At 41.5% G+C, this 24,505-nt stretch overlaps 1 protein-coding gene across 1 annotated transcript in view; it reads right to left on the bottom strand.

The window, feature by feature from the left end:
* The window catches only part of LOC136863574 (uncharacterized), a 503,819-nt gene that overhangs the window by 63,664 nt on the left and 415,650 nt on the right, over window positions 1-24,505 (bottom strand). Inside the window, exon 6 of the mRNA XM_067139955.2 lies at window positions 7,942-8,055. Coding sequence (XP_066996056.2) covers window positions 7,942-8,055 — 114 coding nt within the window. The remainder of the gene's footprint in view (window positions 1-7,941; window positions 8,056-24,505) is intronic.

The following is a 24,505-nucleotide window of genomic DNA, read 5'->3' as shown; positions in this document are numbered from 1 at the left end:
GCCAGATTGTATCACAAGCATTGAACACGCGTTCTCGTACTGTATCCACATAATTTTTCGGGACCACATACACCATGGTCTTTACATGTCTCCAAAGCAAAAAATCTAAAGGGTTGAGGTCAGGCGAACGAGCAGGCCAAGGTGTTGGCCCTTCCCGACCAACCCATCACTCATTGAAGACCCGTGTTAGGTATCGCCTAACCCTACGATGAAAATTGGCTGGTGCCCCTTCATGCATGTCCCACACTTGTAGTCGTTCTTGGACTGGCACGTTCTCCAGCACCGCAGGTAATTGGTCTCGAAGGAAGGTACTATACGTAAGACCATTCAATCTGTTATATAGGATGTAGGGACCTATCAACCTGTCCCCTTAGATGCCTGTCCATAAGTTGATATTAAATTTGTGCTGGTGTTGTCTCTCTTCCACTGCATGCGAATTTGGATCCGCCCATACGTGGCTATTATGAAAATTTAAGATAACCTCTCTCGTGAAACCCACCTCGTCTGTAAACAAAAGCTTCGGAGTGAAATACAGAGAAACCACTGACAGAACTGGAATCTGGCGGGCCGATCGTGTGGCAGCAGAGCTTGGACGCGCTACACATGGTACGGATAGAGCAGCTGTTCGTGGAGAAATGTCCAGATAACACTTTTAGCAATACCTTCAGCTGCGGCTGTTCTTCGGACACTCCTTCCATGATTGTTCTCCATATGTTCTAATATCCGTTGCTCCATATCAGGTGTGCGAATTGTTCCAGGTTTGCCATAATCGCTTGTTCGTGGTGCACAGGGCTCCGTTTCCGAAAGGTGGTGGAACAGAGTACTAAACAACTTTAGAGGTGGTGTGCGGCGTGTTGGATATTTGTCAGCATGCAGATTAAGTGCCCATAGGTTGCTTCCATTTGCTTGCTCGTAACATAGGATCATATAGGTTATTTACCGTGTTAAATTACGTGCTGTAGGGCCAAAGAGGAGAGACAAGAAAATAAATTGCAGTACTGCAGTGTAGAAAGGAAACATGCACCACTTGAGCACTACCGTACCCCTGATGAATCTAAACTACCTGACTGTGAGAGCACGATAGCACCTCTAACCGTCGCCTTGCAGGGATAACTTCTGCTTAGTCGAGAAAGTAAAGAAACGTCAAAGATGGTTATGAAGTATAACAATTTTCTTCCTATATCCATTTTTAATTACTACAAAATTACTGCGTGAACTACGGCAAAATGGCCAGGAGGTCGTGTATTAACTCACATAAGGCCCGCGGCACGGCCATGCTCAAAAATGAAAATACACTCATGTCCATAAAAACCAGAACACCTCGAAAGACTGGAGATAGGAAGTTCATATTCACAGAGCATGTGCATTAGTATGTTCTGAAGAAATGATTAGCATTTAAACCATGTCGGCCCTCAGATTCAAGATCCACGTCGATATCTCGGCACACCACCTCCGACTGGTAAAATGTGCCTGCGACTCTCGTTGTCGCTATAAACCGAAGGTAATGGATCAGTGTGACTTGATCAGACCTGCACAGGATACCTCGCAGACGTATGCGAGAACCGTACCGTCAAATGAGTGAGTTTGAAAGAGGGCGCATTATTGGCATGGCAGAACGTGATGCATCCATCCGGGGATTTGTTGCTCGCGAGAGACGAAGTGTACCGGCAGTGCAACGGGTGTATACAGAATGGTTCACAGAAGGCCGTAGAACACGACAAGATGGGGTCTAGTCGCACCACTCAGACAACCCCCAGAGAAGATCGACACCTCATACGAATGACATTGCAGAACAGACGCCTTTCGCGCCTTAAACGCGTAGATACTATCACGCATAGAAAAAGTTATCAGTGCACATAGAGGACCCAGTGCCTACTAGGCAACAGGACACATGCTGAATCTAGGTGACTGAAATGCTAATCGTTTCTGCAGAACATACTAATGAACATGTCCTGTGAATATGAACTTGGTATCTCTAATTTTTCAAGGTGTTCTGTTTTTTTATTAACACAAGTGTATAAAATTTGAATTAAGTAAAGACATTTCTTGTTTTTCAACACATAATCTAATAGAGAAAGCAGAAAGAGGGGCAAGTATAACATAATCTGATCATGGGATACATTGGGTGAAAACTGTGAGAAGCTATGACAATGGATATGGCCATGTCAAATTGCTGCTTAGAAACATAGTCTAATGTGTTACGCATTCCGATTTTTTCATACTATTAGAATAAATAATTATGCACAAAACAGTACGAAGGGATATTAATGTTTCTTATCAGCAACAACAAATATTATTGACCTTTCATATGTCGCAGCTTGATGTGAATATTATCATTCGAAAATAGATGATATACCTGCTAGAGTTGATGGGAATAATAATAATAATAATAATAATAATAATAATAATAATAATAATAATAATAATAATAATAATAATAATAATAATAATAATAATAATAATAATAATAGATAAAACTTATTTTGTCGTAGTAAATCATCGCTGTGTACGTAGAAGAAATATTTGTTGTAACAGGCCACTACTTACAAAATCAACACGTCTAGTAAGTTCCCCAGAGAAGGCTATATCTCATGGGGTCGGTAGATTCAGAATGGGTCTCGGCCCGTGAGTGGTACAACAGCTCTGCACTCTGACCGGCCAACCGAGCAGAGGAGGGGTGGCCACGGCTCTACCGTGGCTCCACGCCTCTGCATTCGGGAGACGGGACAGGGCTGGACCTCACGGCTGGCCCCAACCGTCGGCCGTCTTGAGAATGGTTTTCCGTTGTTTTCCATTCTCCTGCACTAAGGCAAATGCCGGGGCAGTTCCTAGTATAGAATACGGCCGCCAACCCCCTCACCTTCTCCGAGCATCTCCTTTACCGTAACAAATATCCCGGCCTGAGTAAGGGCGTTACCGTTTAAGAGGCCAGTCTCCCCCTTCAGGGGAGGAATGGAAAAATTTTAGTAGTAGTATCTCATGGCGTAATTCAAAATAAACATTTGATGATGATGATGATGATGATGATAAGCTAACTCGCATTGTGTGTCTTCATACAGAACTACACTTTGTTGAAAGATGTACGGGAGAACGATGTGCTTGCCATCAAACACAGCCACATCCTTACGGATTAGTATGAATTATCTGATAGTAGTGATGCTAAAATTCAAATAAATAGTCACAGAAAAGTTCTGAGGCACTTCAAGACGATAGCATAATACAGAATAAACGTTTCTCACCATTTTTTAATTTCATTTCATTATCAGGTTAATTTCCAGGGATAGATATTCCCTTGGACTCAGCTAGGGATCCAACCTCTACCGCCTCAAGGGCAGTGTCCTGGAGCGTGAGACTTTGGGTTGGGGGTACAACGGAGATGGAGAACCAGGTGCGCTCACCTTCTATGCTGAACAGGGGCCTTGTGAGGGGAATGGGAAGATCGGACGGGATAGGCAAGAAAGAGGGAAGCAAGCGGCCGTGGCCTTAAGTTAGGTACTATCCCAACATTTGCCCGGAGGAGAAGTGGGAAGCCACGGAAAACCACTTCGATGATGGCTAAGGTGGCAATCGTACCCCGCTCTACTCAGTTGACCTCCTGAGGCTGAGTGGACCCCGTTCCAGTCCTCGTACCATCATCATCATCAGCATAAAGTTTTCACTCCAGTTTCTCAGGTGTGGTTTACGAGCGCTTCCATTTTAGTCTATCCATGTACCACTGCTCCTTCAAGACTTCATCCCAGTTGATTCTGTGGATGTGATATCTTCCTTCACTTGGTCAAGTCATCGCCTCCTAGATCTTCCAGTAATCTCAGTATGCAACCATTGTTTTGCAATTCTTCTTCCTGTCATACGTTTGACGTGACCAAATGATCGCAAACGTACCCTAGCCTGAAGTCTGCTGTCATCCTTTTTGGTAGTTGTGCATGTTTCCAACCCATAAGTCATATAGGGACAAAGTACGTTCGAAACAGAGTTTGTTTTGATCTTATTGATACTTGTTTATTCCAAAGCAGATACCGAACTTGGTGATAGAATTGACTGGACTTCTGAATACGGTTATTTAATTCAAGCTGTATTCTGTTGTCACTTGATATTATGAGTCCAAGGTACTGATACTGGTTTCCTGTTTCCAATTGCACACCCTCCAGCATTATATTATCTTTACTTCTCTGTCTATTAACAGACATTGCAGCAGTTTTTGTAGCACTTACTTTCAGTCCATAATCTTTCAGATGATCATTCCAGACGTTCAGCCTTTCCTGGACTTCCAGCTCGCTATTTCCCCAGATAACTATACCATCTGCAAAATCAAATACTTTAAGATCCATGTTGGTGTTCTGCTTCACTTCTTTTATGATTTCATCCTTGATGGTGATGAATAGTAATGGTGAAAGGGCACTGCCTTGTTGCACTCCTCTGGATGTCTAACCAATCTGAATATCATAAAGCATTTTTATTCTCTGGATGAGTTCAATATATACATTCTTCTTTTTATGACACTCCCAAATAGTTGTTCTAGGGATACTATCGAATGCTTTTTCGATGTCTGGGAATACAAATGTCAATTTACGATCTTTCTCCCAGTGCGTTTCTAATATCATTTTCATTGTGAATATGAGGTCTATAGTTGATCTATCTTTCCTAAATCCATATCGTTCTTCTTGCAGTTGGGGTTCAATAATTTTCCTTAATCTTTTCTTAAGAATCTTCTCAAATATTTTAAGACCATGGGACAGTAAGGTAATCCGTCTATAGTTGTTGCACTTTTTCGACTTCGTTTCTTAAACAGGGGAACTATAACTCCCTTTTTCCAGTCATCTGGTATTATTTTATCCCTCCATATTGCCCTTATCACCCTGTATAGCTACTGAATTCCTTGTAGGCCAGCAGCTTTAATCATGTCTGCACGTAGTTCATGAAAGCCAGTAGCTCGTTCATTGCGCGTACTTTTAAGGGCTGATTCTACTTCACTCCAGGTTGGTGGCGTTTCTTCAGATATATTATCAATGCACCTTGACTGAATCTGTGCATTAGGACTGGAGTCCTTTCTTATACCATTGTATGAATTCTCAAAGTACAATTTCATAATTTCTCTTATTTATGTGTCTTTCCTAGTGATGCTCCCATCTGGTTTCTTTAAAGCTGTTGTTGGCTCATAATTACTCCTGGTATATTTAATAACACTGTACAGCAATTTGGAATTTTCTTTACTATTTTCTTACAATTCATTTGTAAGATCAATCCAAGACTTTTGTTTGTCTTCTGCTACCATTAGTTTCACTCGCAGTCTACAATCTCCGTATATCTGTTGTAACTCACTCATTTTTAATTCATCTTTTTCAACTTCTTTCTGAATTTCTTTATCTCGAGCCTTCCTTGCTTTATTTTCTTCTGAAATGCACTCTTTACTTCATCATTCCACCAGGCTGTTTTTCCCTTTATTTTACTTTACTACTAATTTTGCCACATATTTCTATAGCATTTCCAACAAGGCATTCTTTGAATCTGTTTCACTCTCCATTTCCTGCTCGTGTTCTGTCTGCAGATATTTTGGAAGCCACCTTTTCTGTATACATCATTTTGTTTTCTACTTTTTCAAGTTCCCAGATTTTAATTTTTGGTTTTTTGGTTTTCCTTGGTGTGTGGATATTTACATTTTTGATGATTGCAAGAATCAGTCTGTGGTCACTATCTAAGCTCTCACTTGGCACAACCTTAACGTCACAAATAGTCTGACCAGCTTCTCCGTCAGATATTATGTAATCTATTAAGGATTTGGATTGTTCATCCCAACTATACCTTGTTATTTTGTGAAATAATTGTTTTTGAAACCAGTTGTTATTTACTTTTAAGCCATTTCTCACACAAAAATCTAGAATTTGTTCACCTTCCTGGTTCCTGGTACCAAAACCATGTACGCCCAACACATTTTCATACCCAAGTCTCTTTGTTCCCACTTGTGCATTCAGATCACCCACCACTAATACATCTTCCACTCCTGCAGTAGCTTCCTCCACGTCAGATCGAAATTGCTCCTTTTCTTCTTCATCACATCCAGACTGTGGGGCATATACTTGTATGACTGTTAACACCTCCTTGTTGAAGGAGATATCCAGTTTGATGATTCTGTCATTCACATATATCACTTCACTTACAGCATCTATACGTTCTCTCAATACAAATCCGACACCATTCCTAGTTTCGGTTTCGTTACCCATCCAGTGAAGTTTATATACTTTCCTCAGTTATTTTACTCCTGTGCCTTTCCATTTTGTCCCACTTATGCCAAAGATGGAAAGTTTCCTCCTTTCCATCAAATCCACCATTTCTTCACATTTACTTGTCAATGTAAGTATGTTTAGTGTTCCAATCCTGTGTTTGATTTTCTTGATTTGGGATTTCTTCGCATAACATTGTAAAAGATCATCAGCTTTTCGGTCATCATACGTTACAAATGTTTGAGAAGATTTGTCAGTCCGGTATTTGTTTTTCTTTCCCAGGCTCGTTTTAGATTTGAAATCAATCCAAATTACTCTTCAGCTGGCTTGCTGAGCCTAACACTGGAGAGGAGTTTCTGTTAGGGTTTTCTCCCTTAGCCTTTGGCAGTCCCCTGCCATTTCTACAAGGCAGCAGCGTTGGTTTCCTCTTCTAATTATCCCCAAAGGGGATGGGTTTCCACATCCGCCATCTCTGCCAAAGGTGGCGTTATGGACTTCACCCGTAACCCTGGGCGAGGGCTGCCTCGTCCGCTATCTCCACCGTTCCGAAGTCCATCTCCTCCGCTGAAGATTCCGTTGTTGTCTTCACTCGTAACCCTGAGCTGGGACCCTTACCAGATGTTACACACACGGGCCAGTGTGCTCTGGGACTCACATATGCAGGGGCGCCATTCCCTGGGCAGGGCTGCCTCCGAAGAAGGTCCCTACCTGCTACCATCCAGTTCCCAGTCCTCGTACCACTTTTCAAAGTTCGTTGCAGAGACGGGAATCGAACCCGGATCACCAGGGGTGGCAGGTAATCACGCTAACCACTCACCATGGAGGCGGACTCCCATTTTTTGGTAACATACTAAAACATCAAAGATTTCGGAGAGGAAAGGATGGGAAAGCGTTAGGACTGGGAAGGTAGCGGCCGTGGCCTTAATTGAGGTACAGACCCAACATTTGCCTGGAGTGAAAATGAGAAACCGCGAGAAACCATCTTCATGGCCACCGATGGTGGGATTCGAACCACCTTCTCCCGAATTCAAGCTCACAGCTATGAGACTCTGACAACACAGCCAACTCGCTCCGTTTTCTCCCCATTAATTTAAGGTTAAAGAGTTAAGTTTTTAAGAATATCTCTCAGAGAAGAATAGATGAGCGGTCTCCACTGAGGATAACACTTAGAATCGAATAGTCGTAGTTAAAATACATTTCTCCGAAGGTGAGTTAATTTAAGTGACATTTTGGTCCCCGTTTTAATCTGAATGAGAACCTACGTTAAGCTAAGAACGTGCGAAGTATCCTATCGTTGATATGATGTTGCTGTCATTGCTTCTCACAAGGGGTACGCGAGAAAACTCTCTGTCTAATCCATAACCGGTATCGAGAAGTCTCCAATAACCACTATCGATGTTGTGTAGGATCAGATAGCCTCATTAATTATCATGTGTGCTGCTCGGCGTTTACAGCTGTCAGTGTGTCTATGACCTATATCTATGAGAACTCGAAGTGAGGAAATTGTGGCCCTTCAATCCGTATATCGTGAATCTCAATATTGTAAAAATAAAATGTAGACTAGTATTACTCCCAAAAATATCATGATTTAACAGGAATATATTGTATTCTCAATCTCCTTACAACACTAACAATACTACTAACAATACTACTAATACCACACATAGGAAATAAGTGTGCAAAACTTGCAAGCAAAGCTCAAATTGTTCGGTCATTAACTTACCTCCAGTAGCAATACATGTGATGTTGACTGAAGAACCTTCGTTATAAGGTCCCAGAATGTAATGTGGTATATTCATACCCTTCTCATCCAGGATGATCAGATTCTCGGGTGGAACTGTAACAAGGAAAATTACGTTAGAGAAAGACTCTAACAGAACCAAACGTGAAGTGTTAAAAACAGTTTCATGAAAAATTAATATACGGATTCCGGGAGGTTAATTGAGTTCAACCATCTTTTCACTTTAGCTACAAGACGTGTTATAACTGTCGTTGCCAGAACGTTTGTATTGATACACAAATTCGTAAACACGTCTCGAACAGGACAAAACATCCCATGACTGATAAAATAATATTTCGTAATCCCACAGACTGAACGTCCGTATATTTTAATTTCATTTTCTCGTAGTTTGAATGCCGGCCCCGTGGTGTAGGGGTAATGTGCCTGCCTCTTATCCGTAGGCCCCGGATTCGATTCCCGGCCAGGCCAGGGACTTTTACTTGGATCTGAGGGCTGGTTCGAGGTCCATTCAGCCCACGTGATTACAATTGAGGAGCTAACTGACGATGGGATAGCGGCCCCGGTATAGATAGCCAAGAATAACGGTCGAGAGGATTCATCGTGGGCTGACCGCACGTCACCTCGTAATCTGCAGGCATACAGGCTGAGGAGAGGTCACTTGGTGGGCGAAGGATCTTCACGGGCTGTTGTCCCATGGGATTTGGTTTTTCATAGTTTGAGTGACCATTAATCTTGGCGTTAAACCAACTGAAGCAAAATAGTAATCTTTATCATCACTATTTAATATGTTATTTGAAGTGAAGGAATGCTTCTAATGGCCTGCACCAGTAAAAAGACGTTTAAAATGTAGCGGTTTAACGTCGTACTACTACAATCATGCAGATTTTAGTGACTCCGGGATGGGGTAGAGCTAGGACTGGGAACGAATTGGCCGGTGCCCTTAATTGAGGTACTTTCACATCTACACTTCACTGACACTTTTCTGATGTGAAAATGGGAAACCACGGAAATTCCATCTTCAGAGCAGCTGACGGCACGAGATTCTGACCCACCATCTTCCGAATATAAGTATATTATTATGTTACACATACACGTAGACAGCACACTTCGTGAAATGTTGCTTTCTAATGTTAATGACTCATTTCTGAGTTTACGTACATCGTTATTAACCGATCATCTACAGTAGTGAGTATGTGTATAAATATCGAATAAGATGATATAATGTATTGCATATGAGTCCGACCCCTTGGCTCAATGGCCAGCGCTGAGTCCTTCGGTTCAGAGGGAGACACAAACGGTTGTTGATCGACAATCGACTGGAGGCCCACGCAAGAAACTCGCAGGGACGATCGGTATTTGTTGTTTTCAGCACGTCTTAGCCCCACGACAACTGCCAGCCACCTCGTTCCGCCAGGATCTCCAGAGGGCCATCGCAGTGAATGTGTCAGATCACACGGTGCAAATCGGCTGTATATCGTAGTAGGATTAATATCAAGGAAGCCTTCGCGAATAGCTCCACTTAAACCACACCAAAGGGCAGATCACGTGAGGTGGGCGACGACTCCTAGCCCATGGCAACGGGAACATTGGATATTTTCTGATAAGATCACCGTGAGCTTGCACCCGTTCGTCAGAGGCATTAGAGACTGGGGACAATTCGATGAGGGATGGAATGGGATCCAGTCCTTCATACTGGCGTACCATCAGGGCAAGGGCGTTTCGGAATGTGTTCGTGTTCGGTTCACGTAAGCCTCTAATTCTTACCCACGGTAGCATGACGGTCTAGGCAAAATTCTCCAACCTGTAGTTACAGGACTTGTTGCCACTGTGGACGAGGGATTTACACTTGTGGATAATAATTTCATGTGGCTGTTTCTAGCAGGGTGCAGTCCTCGTAATGCAGACCCTCCGATAAGGGTGGGTGGCATCTGCCATGTGTAGGTCACTGAGTATTATTGTGGCGGGGGATAGCGTTATTTGTGGTGTGTGAGTTGCAGGGATGTTGGCGACAGCACAAACACCCAGTCCCCGAGCTAAGGGAATTAACTATTTAAGGTTAAAATATCCGACCCGGTCGGGGATCGAACCCGGAACCCTCTGGAACAAAGGCAGCTCGGTAACCATTTAGCAATGGATCCGGACACGCTAATGGATGATAATGCAGAAGATGGTCCTTCGTGGTCTTCCATTTTCACACCAGGGAAATGCCGTGGTTGTACTATAATTACAGCCTTCCCTGTTTCCAAACTCTGACGACATCACTCTCACTCCAACACGAGTGGCGTGATTCACTTGTAATCATCTTTGTACCGGGAGGTACACCTCTACGCCGCACATTTACATATTGCGCCGTAAAGAACTCCTCTACAGATGAAACAGTGAACTTGAAATTGGACCAACTTATAAATTTTCTCTGAAGATGGCACCACTAAAATTTGGCGTAATTTTGTTATTGTGAAGTTTCCAGAACTGTGTGAATTTCTATTTGTTTTTGTTTTCCATTCATCAAGAAGTTTGGACATTCTCTCATAGATGTCACCGCTAAAAAACTATGGTCATGCACCCTGGTGCGAAGTGAAGGAATCTTTTTTGAAGAAGTTTTGTATTCATAAGTTATTTTACTAAATTATGCTCATTTATTTTTGGGTTGGCAATATTTATCTTTTCTTTCCGCCTGTTTAGAATCCAACCAATCAAGAATTTCTGTAATTAATTTTCAACCAATCCCGTATTTCTTCTTCGACTTTGAGTGTAACTTTTGAATGTAACCAATAAAATTATGTGGGTGTGTCTTGATTATTCATGAAAGGTCTCGAACCTTCCCCGAGGGTTTATAAGCTGCGGATTTTCACGTCTCTTGGTCATTTGATCGTCACTTAACTTAGTGTGTGTCTCAAGCAGGGGGCGGGAGGCGCCTCCTTCATCAGGCAGCATTTCTACAGCAAGATAATGGCAAATTAACATCTTTATTTCTTTGCTAGCTCCGTAGTTTAACCTGAGAGAAAGGTTCGAAACCTTAACTATGTAACCAACTTCTCTAAAATGTTAGTTCTGTCGGCTAATGTAATATTTCATCAACCTTTAACTGTAAATCGGGGATAGAGAGTGAGGTACCCTCTCGAGCTCCCCTTTATATTGCTTTGTGGTGACTACGTTTTCTAACTGGTTTTCTTCCTTTCCGTAATGTCTTAAATTTTTTCTTATACGAGTCACATCCATAGTTTGGGAATAGCTCCTGTTTCATCGGCCTAGTGCCCTTTAGGTTTTAGAATTCATATATAGGAGTGCAAGTATTCGCCTCCTTTCATTTTGTGTTCGGGGCATTTATTTAACTGTTATTTCTTTTACACGAAGGCCCTATAGGTTGGGTACGAGATACCCCTGTTTCAGTTTGTAAGCTGGGCCATGGAAGGCCAAAAAGGTGTAAGATATTTTTGGTGTTGCCTTTTCAAAGTAAGATTACTGAATGCCTTTTGAAGGCTTGATATTGTGAGTTGGGAGCCAGTGCTCCATGTATTAGGGGATTTCTGCCCTTGTGTAAAATTGTAATCTTTTGTAAATTTGAGCTGAGAGCTCAGGAAATGTAAAGCGAGTGGCGGGAAGCCCTGGTTACTGAACAGTCACTAAAGTTTGGGTTTTCTTGCTTTGCCTAAACTTTGCCATGGTACCTGATATATCATTGTTATCTCACTAAGTGAGAATTTTGTTAACTTGTTTTTTTGAAAATATAACCTTCCATATCAGTTTAAATTCTTTCTTGACATAGTAGTTAGACCCATTCATCCCGGCACTTTATTTCACCTCTGCTGGTCCACGGGTAGCCCCGTAACAATATTTCAGTAATGTCGCAATTCGATGACGGTCAGTAGCAGAAGTTTTTACCTCAGTCCTACACGTGCTGTCTATGCACCGGACGAATTTGGTGTTTTCTTATATTAATGGTAAAAACATGGCATAAACAGTGCGAGGAATCGACTGAACACATTCGGACGTAGTAAGTTCAGGGTTTCAGAATTGTGCCTGGTGTGAAAATGGGATACCAGGTATATACATCTTCAGGGCTATCGCCTGAATGCAAGCTTACAGTCCCATGACTTACCCTGCACAGCCAAAGCACTCAGTGTGTTTGTACGGTCAGTTTATTTGCCACACTTTTGCCAAATATTTATATTCATGGTAAAAACATGGCATAAACAATTAAGTTCAGTGTGAGGAATCGACCGGACAAAATCGGACATACGAAGTTATATTTTTCTTTTAACAAGTAGGACCGTATTAAGCAGTTAAGAAGATGACGTAATAAACGTGCTGAAACCACCGACAGTAGGGGATACACAGCATTTCACCGTGATATTATTACTGTACTTTTAGGACCGGGCGATGCTGGCCGTGCTATGAGGGGCGGGCAGCGGCGAGCTTGCATCCGGGAGGTAGCGGGTTCGAACCCCACTGTCGGTAGCCCTGAAGACGATTTTCCGTGGTTTCCCATTATCATACAAGGCAAATGCAAATTCTACGGCCACTTCCTTCCCATTCCTATCCCATCGTCACCATAAGACCTGTCTGTGTCGGTGCGACGTAGAGCAAATTAAAAATTGAAATTACTTTTAGACTAACAGACTGTACCTCACCATTTGACGATTAAGGAGTTCAGAATAATTATACCACTGTTCAACAGACGAAATCACTTTCACTGAAATTAACAATACTTATGCCAAAAGCACAATATGAAGAACATTTTGCAAAAATATGAAATTAATTTAGGATAAATATGAATCTATGAAAATGTAGTATAATAATAACCTTGTGAAATACAATAAATCACAATAATTGTAATATTTTACATTTTTATTGGATTTAAATGAACACATTATCTTTACAGTGAAAGAAAAAATGAAAAACTAGTTAGTGGTTAGTTAATAATTACTGTAATTACAATACAGTATTCTATTTTCCTAGGGTATTCAGCTATTAGCACTTTAATGAGAATTACAGTTAGGATACCAGCAGCTTTTCATATTTTTCTGGCAAAATAATGCATCTTCTGTGGTTAAATATTGGCTTGTACAATAAATAAAGATCGCTCCATATCCTATGAGGTAATGACAGCATACTTGTATCGCAGTATACTTGTAAGCTTAACGTTTGCTTGTATTTCACCGCCCTTACCTTCAAGCACGTTAGTAATATGAAGGATAATAGTACATGTTGGATTATTTTCCAGCAGTAAAGAAAATTTTGTACATACTGCTCTTCCAGGTGCCCCTGGAACCTCAGACAATATCTTCTGCCAGGCCTTCTACGTACTGTACTGATGTCATCAATGGCATATACTTTGTTTCCAGGGACTCCGTCATAATAGGTACTCTTCCAAATTGTGCCTGTATGTACGCCAGGTCTCCCTTTCCGTTTTTACTGCGAAATTTCTCCTGTGCAAGTTGCACACAATTACTTGACTTGGATTCAAAACTATAAATAAATTACAACAAATATAATAAAATGTTCATTAAAATACTCCAAGCCTCCATCACTTTTTCTCTATCAATGTAGGAAAATTTTAAATGGGTAAACCTTGTAAAATATGAAGCAACATGGCAATTTTCACGAAATATGATATTTTCTGTAAAATATTATGAAATATGAACTTCTTCTTGGTGTGCATTGCCATCTAAACTTCATCATTGGTAAATATCCCACTTTCCAAAGTTCTAGAAGTCATGGTTTAGAAAATGAAATTTCATATTTTGCCTATTCCTACTCATGACATGGTCATGAAAATGAACAGGGTTTTCCACCCAAGTTGTTCGCCTCAAATATTTTCCTGCTCATAGGACGAGAAGGAATGCTGAGAAAGTGTTCTTCTGATAGTCAGTACCTTTGGTTTTACTTGGACTGGAAGTAGTATAGCCAATTTGGTGTTTTTTGAACAAGAACGGGTGTTTCTTAATATCTGCTGGTAACATATTAACGCCATAAAATATCTGATGTATTTTCTTGAAGTAAGGAAGTCAGTTTCAGTTATTATGTGCAGAATCACTGTACCATTACAGCAATGGACTATCAGTGGAACATTCTGCACCATATTAAATGAGCCGAAGTGAGAAATGATGCCAAAATTTCGTCCGAGCTGGCATCATACAGAGATTTGTTATCAATATTGCAGTGTTTGCAATTTCCATACTTTTCTTTCCGGATTCAAACGCTGATCTCAAGGGTAATTTTCAGTCAGGTGAAGTTAACAAAGCCAATGCTAAGAAATTCAGATATTGCATTCTATTCTGAGAGTGTGAAGAATGAGAATACATGCTGACAGAATTACGAGCTATCGATGAACGCAGTAGAAAGAATCTGAAATATGGGGAGGTGCAGTAGTCCATCACCTTTTTGCACTAAAGAAGTAGCAGTCTCTACAAGCAAGGAAAAGAGAAAGTAATTTTAAGGGATAAGAATGGGTATAATTTAATTATATCTTACAGGGATTATATTATTTATTCATTCATTTATTTATTTTTAGTGCTTTTCTGGTGTTTGGCAGCATGGTTAGAAGAATACTTAACTATCTTTACCACAATGATTGTGATCGTGTGTGTACAGTAATTATAGAGTGTGATAAGCTAGACTATAGTTTTCTTTCTAGTTGCTGTTGCTGCTTCGCACAAAGGGATGGATACCTCGCGGTCAAAACTACTGTAAGTAGCATGAGCTATGTATGTTCTAAAACAATAGGTGCTGAGTCAGCATTTTCTCACGAGGTCATTGACCCTTATCTGAGTAGTACATATAAGGCTATATCGATACGAGAACGAGGTCTTTGACACCCAGTTGAGTAGTAAGGCTATGTAGCTTCTAGACAATTGAACGCGGAATAACGTCATAACCTTGCGTATAAGAGCATGCCTAACCTCACAGACTCCATTGGAGGGGCCTAATTGGTCAGGGAATGATCTGGAGTGCTTTTAACCCCATATTGAGGTAAATACGTCATACGCATACCTACGAGGGCAATGCTAACCTCACTGGCCAACCTGGAGTGTTGTTGACCACTAGGCCACTTTGGTGGAGCTGAATCGGACGAGCCCCCTTAGAGAACCCGAGTCGGAAAGGTCACGGACTACTTATATCTCCCTGTTTATGTCTCTAGCGGGATCTGATAGTCTTCTGATTACAGTAACTCACGAAGTCACGACGAGAGCGCACTGATATGTCTGTACCGGGATCTGACGGTCATTTGTCACGCTTTGACGTCACAGCTCTGTCAGGAGAAGGCCTGCGCGTTCGGTTATTTACAGATAAGCATACATTATTAAATCACCCGCACTTATTACGTCACAGCTCCGTCACTACTCCACGGGGGAGACGACCAGGAGCGTGTGTGAGGTTAGGGTGTTAACCACACCTACAAGTCACCTCACTAGTTCGGCTCCTCAAAGGGGAACCCGTCTGAGGTTAGGTTGGTGTTCCTCGTAGCGAGATTATGTTAACACGTCAAACCTCAACTACCAGTCACCTAATCGATTTGACTCCTCCAAGGGGAGCGTGTATGTGAGGTTTCGTTAGCGTTCGTGCGTAATTTAGGATAATACGTCATAATGACTTATTAACCTCATCTGCAGGTCACCAAATCGATTTGTGGCTCTTTCGTGGGCGCCCGATAGATTCGGCTCCTCCAGAGTGGCCCTCGTAGGTAAGGGTATGACGTCATAACCTCACCTAGCGGTCAAAAACACTCCAGGTGGCCAGTGAGGTTAGCATTGCCCTTGTACGTATGCGTATGATGTCATAACCTCACCTTAGGGGTCAAAAGCATCTCAGATCATTCCCTGACCAATTACGCCCCTCCAATGGAGTTTGTGAGTTTAGGCTTGCTCTCATAGGCGAGGTAATGGCGTTATTACTCGTGCAATGGTCTAGAACCTACATAACCTTATTACTCACCTAGGGGTCAATGACCACGTTCTTGTATCGACATAGCCTTACTATGTAACTAGGGGTCAATGACCTCGTGGGAAAATGATAACTCAGCACCCATTGTTTTAGAACATACATAGCTCATACTACTACTATATACTTCCTTCATGTGAAATTTTCTGACGAAATATAGGCTACATGATTTAGGCCTAAATAATAGGGTGGCTGTCTGGTAAATTTTCAATTGTAGTGTTCCAGGAATTGAGAAAGTAAAGCCGTTTTTCGTTGTAAGTTCCCTTCCAAGAGAATGTGAATGGCAAAATTTTGACGAAACAGTTGTGAAAATAGATCCATGTTATGAATATGTACCACGACGTGGATGACCTATGCTGATGAAAGGGAATATTTTTTACGTAACAACTAGGTGTGACTTAAATAATAAATGCATGGTATTCAGACTCATTCTCTTAACAAAATCCTTATTTCAGTTCAGTGGAAATTGTTGGAGCCTGACGTCCAATTTCATACAGAAAACTGCAAAATGAAGAAACGCTTCGCCAGTTTTCTTGGTCGTATGCCATTCGCAAAAGAAATTTAAATTCCATCGTTATGCATGACGGGCTTATTTAGCGTACGAATAATTTAGCAATCTTCCTTAATGGAATTTTATCACGCACCGTTCGGTCAATTCCTTATCACTGAACTTTTAGTGGTTACTCTCACGGGATCTTTCAGGTATATACAGTTCAAGGATTTTATCGCGATTGGAAAGTTCGTTACGTAGAGTACACGCCTTTCCACTCAGATTCGTTAAACACACATACAGTAAACGATCACAAAAATATTTGTCCAAACGTTGTTCACAAGCCCTCAGTAACACCAATAAGCTAAAACCTATATCTCACGGATTGTCCCTTAGATGGTAGTAGCATTATTAATACTTGCCAAACTACTGTCATTGTATTAAACCTAAGGACATTAATACTGAAAAATTAGCGCATATTATTATTATTATTATTATTATTATTATTATTATTATTATTATTATTATTATTATTATTATTATTATTATTATTATTATCATTATTATTATTTGAATATATGATATACAGGTTTTTCGTGGATGAGCTGGTTGTTTAATTGTAAACATTGAGGCCTTCGGTTGAGAGTGTCCCGTGTTCAATTCCCGGCCAGGTTGAGGATTTTAATCGCGTATGATTAATTCAAAAGTCGCCTCTGTGGTGTAGTGGTTAGTGTGATTAGCTGCCACCCCCGGAGGCCCGGGTTCGATTCCCGGCTCTGCCACGAAATTTGAAAAGTGGTATGAGGGCTGGAACGGGGTCCACTCAGCCTCGGGAGGTCAACTGAGTAGAAGTGGGTTCGATTCCCACCTCAGCCATCCTAGAAGTGGTTTTCCGTGGTTTCCCACTTCTCCTCCAGGCGAATGCCGGGATGGTACCTAACATAAGGCCACGGCCGCTTCCTTCCCTCTTCCTTGCCTATCCCTTCCAATCTTCCCATCCCTCCACAAGGCCCCTGTTCAGCATAGCAGGTGAGGCCGCCTGGGCGAGGTACTGGTCATTCTCCCCAGTTGTATCCCCGACCAAGAGTCTGAAGCTCCAGGACACTGCCCTTGAGGCGGTAGAGGTGGGATCCCTCGCTAAGTCCGAGGGAAAAACCGAACCTGGAGGGTAAACAGATGATGATGATGATGATGATGATGATTAATTCACTTGGCTAGGAGTCTGTGAGTTTGTGTTTATCCTAACACTCTCCTCTCATATTCATACAACACACCACATTAGCAGCCATCACAGAAAAACGCAAAAGTGGATACATCCCTGCAGATAGGGTTGGCGTCAGAAAGGGCAACCAGCCGTAAAACATGGCTAAATCCACATGTGCGACACAGTTCCCACCCGCGACTCTACAGCTCTGTGAAAAGCGGTAGAAGAGAAATAAGAAATAGACGTTTTCCCCAGTTCATTTTCACCAATAATTCAGGTGACTGGTCATTTACAGTTTGTGGTGATCCACAAAAGCATGAGTATAATCGTTTGGAACATGAACTTAAGTCGCTCAAAATACATACATACTTACATACATACATACATACATACATACATACATACATACATACATACATACATACATACATACATACATACATACATACATACATACATACACACATGCACACATACTAACGTCAAAAAGTTTAAACTCACGTGAAGAAAACTCCAGTTCTTGTAAATTATTAGGCAGAAGGTTAGTGATATTTGAAACGACATATGCTTGAAATCAAAATACAAACATAGGCAACCATTATACAAAACGTGACACACTATAAAGCAATTTAGGCTTCAAATAATAGAAAAATATATACTTTAGAGCTATACTGTTAATCTCTGTGCTCATTTAAGTCTCCATTTTGCTCGAAAAATGAATGGTATTCTTCTGGTTAGTTTTTCCGTTATCTCCGTGGCCATAGTTCCCCGTGCTTGTAAAAGGGACTGCGAGAGATCTTTACTACAGCAGACAAAATATTGTTTTGCCTTACGGTCGAGTTCATCCCACCACAACTCAATGGGTGATAAATCGGATGACTGAATGTGTCAGGTCATTACGCCTGATGACTCTTTCTTTCTTACATACTTCTTGCAAGGCTTTGACGTGTTTTTAGGGTCGTTGTCCTACTGCAGAATACATACATACATACATTCATTCATTATCATTATAGACTGTTATGCCTTTCAGCGTTCAGTCTGCAAGCCTCTGAGAATTTACTAAACGTCGCCACAATCCTCGATTTGCAACTAGTGTTGTGGCCTCATTTAGTTCTATACCTCTTATCTTTAAATCGTTAGAAACAGAGTCTAACCATCGTCGTCTTGGTCTCCCTCTACTTCTCTTACCCTCCATAACAGAGTCCATTATTCTCCTAGGTAACCTATCCCCCTCCATTCGCCTCACATGACCCCACCACCGAAGCCGGTTTATGCGTACAGCTTCATCCATCGAGTTCATTCCTAAATTAGCCTTTATCTCCTCATTCCGAGTACCCTCCTGCCATTGTTCCCACCTGTTTGTACCAGCAATCATTCTTGCTACTTTCATGTCTGTTACTTCTAACTTATGAATAAGATATCCTGAGTCCACCCAGCTTTCGCTCCCGTAAAGCAAAGTTGGTCTGAAAACAGACCGATGTAAAGATAGTTTCGTCTGGGAGCTGACTTCCTTCTTACAGAATACTGCTGATCGCAACTGCGAGCTCACTGCATTAGCTTTACTACACCTTGATTCAATCTCGCTTACTATATTACCATCCTGGGAAAAAACACAGCCTAAATACTTGAAATTATCGACCTGTTCTAGCTTTGTATCACCAATCTGACATCCAATTCTGTTGAATTTCTTACCTACTGACATCAATTTAGTCTTCGAGAGGCTAATTTTCATACCATACTCATTGCACCTATTTTCAAGATCTAAGATGTTAGACTGCAGGCTTTCGGCACAGTCTGCCATTAAGACCAAGTCGTCAGCATAGGCCAAACTATTTACTACATTTCCACCTAACTGAATTCCTCCCTGCCATTTTATACCTTTCAGCATACGATCCATGTAAACTACAAACAGCAAAGGTGAAAGATTACAGCCTTGTCTAACTCCTGTAAGTACCCTGAACCAAGAACTCATTCTACCATCAATTCTCACTGAAGCCCAATTGTCAACATAAATGCCTTTGATTGATTTTAATAATCTACCTTTAATTCCATAGTCCCCCAGTATAGCGAACATCTTTTCCCTCGGTATTCTGTCATATGCTTTCTCTAGATCTACGAAACATAAACACAACTTCCTATTCCTCTCGTAGCATTTTTCAATTACTTGGCGCATACTGAAAATCTGATCCTGACAGCCTCTCTGTGGTCTGAAACCACACTGGTTTTCATCCAACTTCCTCTCAACGACTGATCGCACCCTCCCTTCCAAGTTGCCAGTGAATACTTTGCCTGGTATACTAATCATTGAGATACCTCGATAGTTATTGCAATCCTTCCTGTTCCCTTGCTTATAGATAGGTGCAATTACTGCTTTTGTCCAATCTGAAGGTACCTTACCAACACTCCACGCTAATTTTACTACTCTATGAAGCCATTTCATCCCTGCCTTCCCACTATACTTCACCATTTCAGGTCTAATTTCATCTATTCCTGCTGCCTTATGACAATGGAGTTTATTTACTATCCTTTCCACTTCCTCAAGCATAATTTCACCAACATCATTTTCCTCCTCCCCATGAGCTTGACTGTTTGCAACACCACCATGATGATTTCCTTTTACATTAAGAAGATGTTCAAAATATTTCCTCCACCTCTCCAGTGATTCTCTGGGATCTATTATGAGTTCACCTGAATTACTCAAAACACTGTTCATTTCCTTTTTCCCTCCCTTCCTAAGATTCTTTATTACTGTCCAGAAAGGTTTCCCTGCTGCTTGACCTAGCCTTTCCAGGTTATTACCAAAATCTTCCCATGACTTCTTTTTGGATTCAACAACTATTTGTTTCGCTCTGTTTCTTTCATCTACGTACAAATCCCTGTCTGCCTCGGCCCTTGTTTGGAGCCATTTCTGATAAGCCTTCTTTTTACGTTTACAGGCTGCTCTCACTTCATCATTCCACCAAGATGTTCGCCTTTTCCCATCTTTACACACAGTTGTTCCTAGACATTCCCTTGCAGTTTCTACTACAGCATCCCTGTATGACACCCATTCACTTTCTATATCCTGAACCTGCTTACTGTCTACTGTTCGAAACTTCTCACTAATCATATCCATGTACTTCTGTCTAATTTCCTCGTCCTGGAGATTTTCTACCCTTATTCGTTTGCAGACAGATTTCACTTTCTCTACCCTAGGCCTAGAGATACTTAGTTCACTACAGATCAGATAGTGGTCTGTATCATCGAAAAATCCCCGAAAAACTCGTACATTCCTAAAAGATTTCCTGAATTGAAAGTCTGTTAAGATATAGTCTATTATGGATCTGGTACCCCTAGCCTCCCATGTGTAGCGGTGAATAGCCTTATGCTTGAAGAATGTATTCGTAACAGCTAAACCCATACTAGCACAGAAGTCCAGCAAACGCTTCCCATTCCCATTAGCTTCCATATCTTCCCCACATTTACCAATCACCCTTTCGTATCCTTCAGTTCTATTCCCAACTCTCGCATTGAAATCGCCCATTAGCACTATTCTATCCTTGCTGTTGACCCTGACCACAATGTCACTCAATGCTTCATAAAACTTGTCAACTTCATCCTCATCTGCACCCTCACATGGTGAATACACAGACACAATCCTTGTCCTAATTCCTCCCACTGACAAATCTACCCACATCATTCGCTCATTTACGTGCCTAACAGAAACTATGTTGCGTGCAATGGTATTCCTGATAAAGAGACCTACCCCAGACTCTGCCCTTCCCTTTCTAACACCCGTCAAGTACACTTTATAATCTCCTATCTCTTCCTCCTTATCTCCCCTTACCCGAATATCACTTACTCCTAGCACATCCAGATGCATCCTCTTTGCTGACTCAGCCAGTTCTACCTTCTTTCTTCCATAAGCCCCATTAATATTGATAGCTCCCCATCGAATTCCATTTCGTTCGCCAAGTTGTTTCCAAGGAGTCCCTCGCCTGTCAAATGGGAGTGGGACTCCATTACTCCCATAGGTCCGAGGCTTGCTTAAAGTGTTCTGAGCTCGGTAAATTCATGAAGCAGGATGCTGCCCTACTTGCACATAGTCCAAGTGAGGATCTCTCCTCTGACGGGTTATGGACCACCGGTGAATTGTATAGTCCTAGCCGCCTGAGCACAAGGAAGGCCACGACTCAGAATATGTCCGAGATGCCCACTCCCATTCCATAGCAACTGGTATCCCGACTCTCAGGACCACTTACTAGGCCACTCAGCCGTTGCCCATGGTTCACGAACTAGGACGTGACTACAGTAACCCACAAACATGAACCCTATTCCAATAATTTGAATTCCAGATGGCACTTCATGACTCGATAGAATACGATGGTCCTACTCCTCAACAAGTCTCCCACCTTACTGTTGCCGAAACAATCACAAACCACAACGCTACCCCACTCATGCTGCACTATTGGCATTAGGCAGACTTCTAGTATTCTTTCTCGTCTAAAACGGTGGACATACTGACGACGATTTGACCCAAATCTCTCAAATTTAGACTCATCAGTTAATAGCACATCTTTCCGCTGGTCAATGACATTGTCAGAACCATTAATGGCAGTCCTTTCCAGATCCAGCCACATGCCTTCTTGCGCAGGCGCAAACATCGCGGTCATACTACGTGAATCCAATCAGGCTATTTATTCTGAACAGATCCTTAAGAATACTGCCGATCGCGACTGCAAGCTCACTGCATTAGCTTTGCTTCACCTTACATCATTTTTATTTACTACAGTACCGTCTTGGAAATATATGCATCCTAATTACTTCAAATGATTAATGTATTCAAGTTTTGCATTCCCTACTTGACATTCAATCCGCGTAGGTTCCTTCCCCATTGTCATCACTTTAATCTTGGAAATGCTGTTTTGCATATCATACTCGAAGCATATCTTTTTAACCTCCAAGATATTAGATTGCAGGCTTTCAGCACAGTCTGCCATTAAGACTAAGTCGTCGGCAAATGTCAAGCTGCGTACTACATTTCCAGCTAGCTATATCTTTCTCTGGTATTTTATACATTGGGGTAAATGATCTATGTAAACAATGAACAAGAAGGATGAATTATTATAGCCTTATCTAACTCCTGTGACTACTTTGAATCAAGAATTCATTCTACCATCATCTGAGAAATAATTATAGTGTAATTATACAATCTTCATGAATAAAATTCAATCACGTATTCGTTCATTCATTCATTCATTCATTCATTCATTCATTCATTCATTCATTATGTGTGTTCTATATCGAGGATAACTCTGTTCAGACTTGTGATATAAATAAATACTTGCTCTAATTCAAATTAATAAAGGTAACATAAATGTTGCCTTAGACTATATAACACTGTTCACGTCCAGGACAAAAATAAATACATTTTAAAAACGACAATTTTAATATTGGCTTAAATAGTGACTAGGCTTAACTGTAAGTTTTAATGTATATACTAATTGTAACAAGGAAAATCATGCACGTATAAAAATATTAGGTAAGGTGAGGGTTATTCTGCCCGAAGGCAGGTCCAAACCTCCGCAGAGGTGTTCCTGAGCCGGAGTTTACGTGCAGTAGGGTAGCCAGTTCCTTTCCGCTCCTCCATTCCCTTACCCCCCACCAACAGCGTGTGGCAACCCATCCAACTCCTGACCACGCCCAATGTTGCTTAACTTCGGAGATTTCACGGGATCCGGTGTTTCAACACGGCTACGGCCGTTGGCTATAACAATATTGCAGTACAATAAATGATTACGCTCTCTTTAGTTCCAGGTATCCGGAACTAGTGAATGGTAATATTATATTCTATCTACACATTTTCCCTAGATTTCCTGAGCGCTAACCTTTCTTATGTCGATCGGAGACCAGCCTGTCGCACAACTCTATCCTGGGGGACTAGAGACTCTCCTCTGCCTTAGCCGGGATGGTCTCTTTCAAATCGCTAATTTTAGTCTGCGGAAATGAGGCTTGCATGACTTGTCCTGGGGATAAGTCTGAGTTAAGGTATCAGACAGTCAGTAAGGTACAAGTAAAATTAATTAGGGTCGAAGAGAATGCAATTTTTGTGAATATTAAATTTTCAAAACCGCATTACGCTTTCAACTCATGAAGTCGTGTTGAGTACATGTAGTACACGCCGATCGGATCCCGCTGGTGACTTGTGAACACGACCTAATATATTGGACGTGTATTTCAAGAATGACATTTAGGAGATTAATTTATAAGACCACATTAGAAGACATATATAAAGTTTTTTTTTTTTTTTTTTTTTTTTGCTATTTGCTTTACGTCGCACCGACACAGATAGGTCTTATGGCGACGATGAGACAGGAAAGGCCTAAGAATGGGAAGGAAGCGGCCTTAATTAAGGTACAGCCCCAGCATGTGCCCGGTGTGAAAATGGGAAAGCACGGAAAACCATCTTCAGGGCTGCCAACAATGGGGCTCGAACCCACTATCTCCCGGATGCGATCTCACAGCTGCGCGCTCTTAACCGCACGACCAACTCGCCCGGTGCATTAGAAGTAGACCGCCTAATTGTCTACCATGGTGAACATCGGTTTATTATCCTAGAGGAAGATGAGATATAGGTAGGCTAATGGAAACTTGGATTCTGACATTTTATTTAATTCCTTTGCTTTCGGAACGTGAAACACCAAGTCAATGAACGGGAAGATCTAGGCCTATGGAGAGGAACTCATGAAGTATAGTCCACATCATTCAATGTCTTGTCAATGTGGCTACACCCATAGCCACAGTAGGGGACTTTGAAATTGAGTACCACGTTTTCCTAAGTTTGGCTGTAGAAATATGGGGAGATGGCACAGTAGATTCGAAAACTCTAATAGAGCTTTCTAGTCCTACATTCAGTTCGACTTCTCATCCAC

The sequence above is a fragment of the Anabrus simplex genome, chromosome 2 (genome assembly GCF_040414725.1).
Source record: "Anabrus simplex isolate iqAnaSimp1 chromosome 2, ASM4041472v1, whole genome shotgun sequence".
Lineage (NCBI taxonomy): Eukaryota > Metazoa > Arthropoda > Insecta > Orthoptera > Tettigoniidae > Anabrus > Anabrus simplex.
This window is presented reverse-complemented; position numbering and strand designations above follow the sequence as displayed.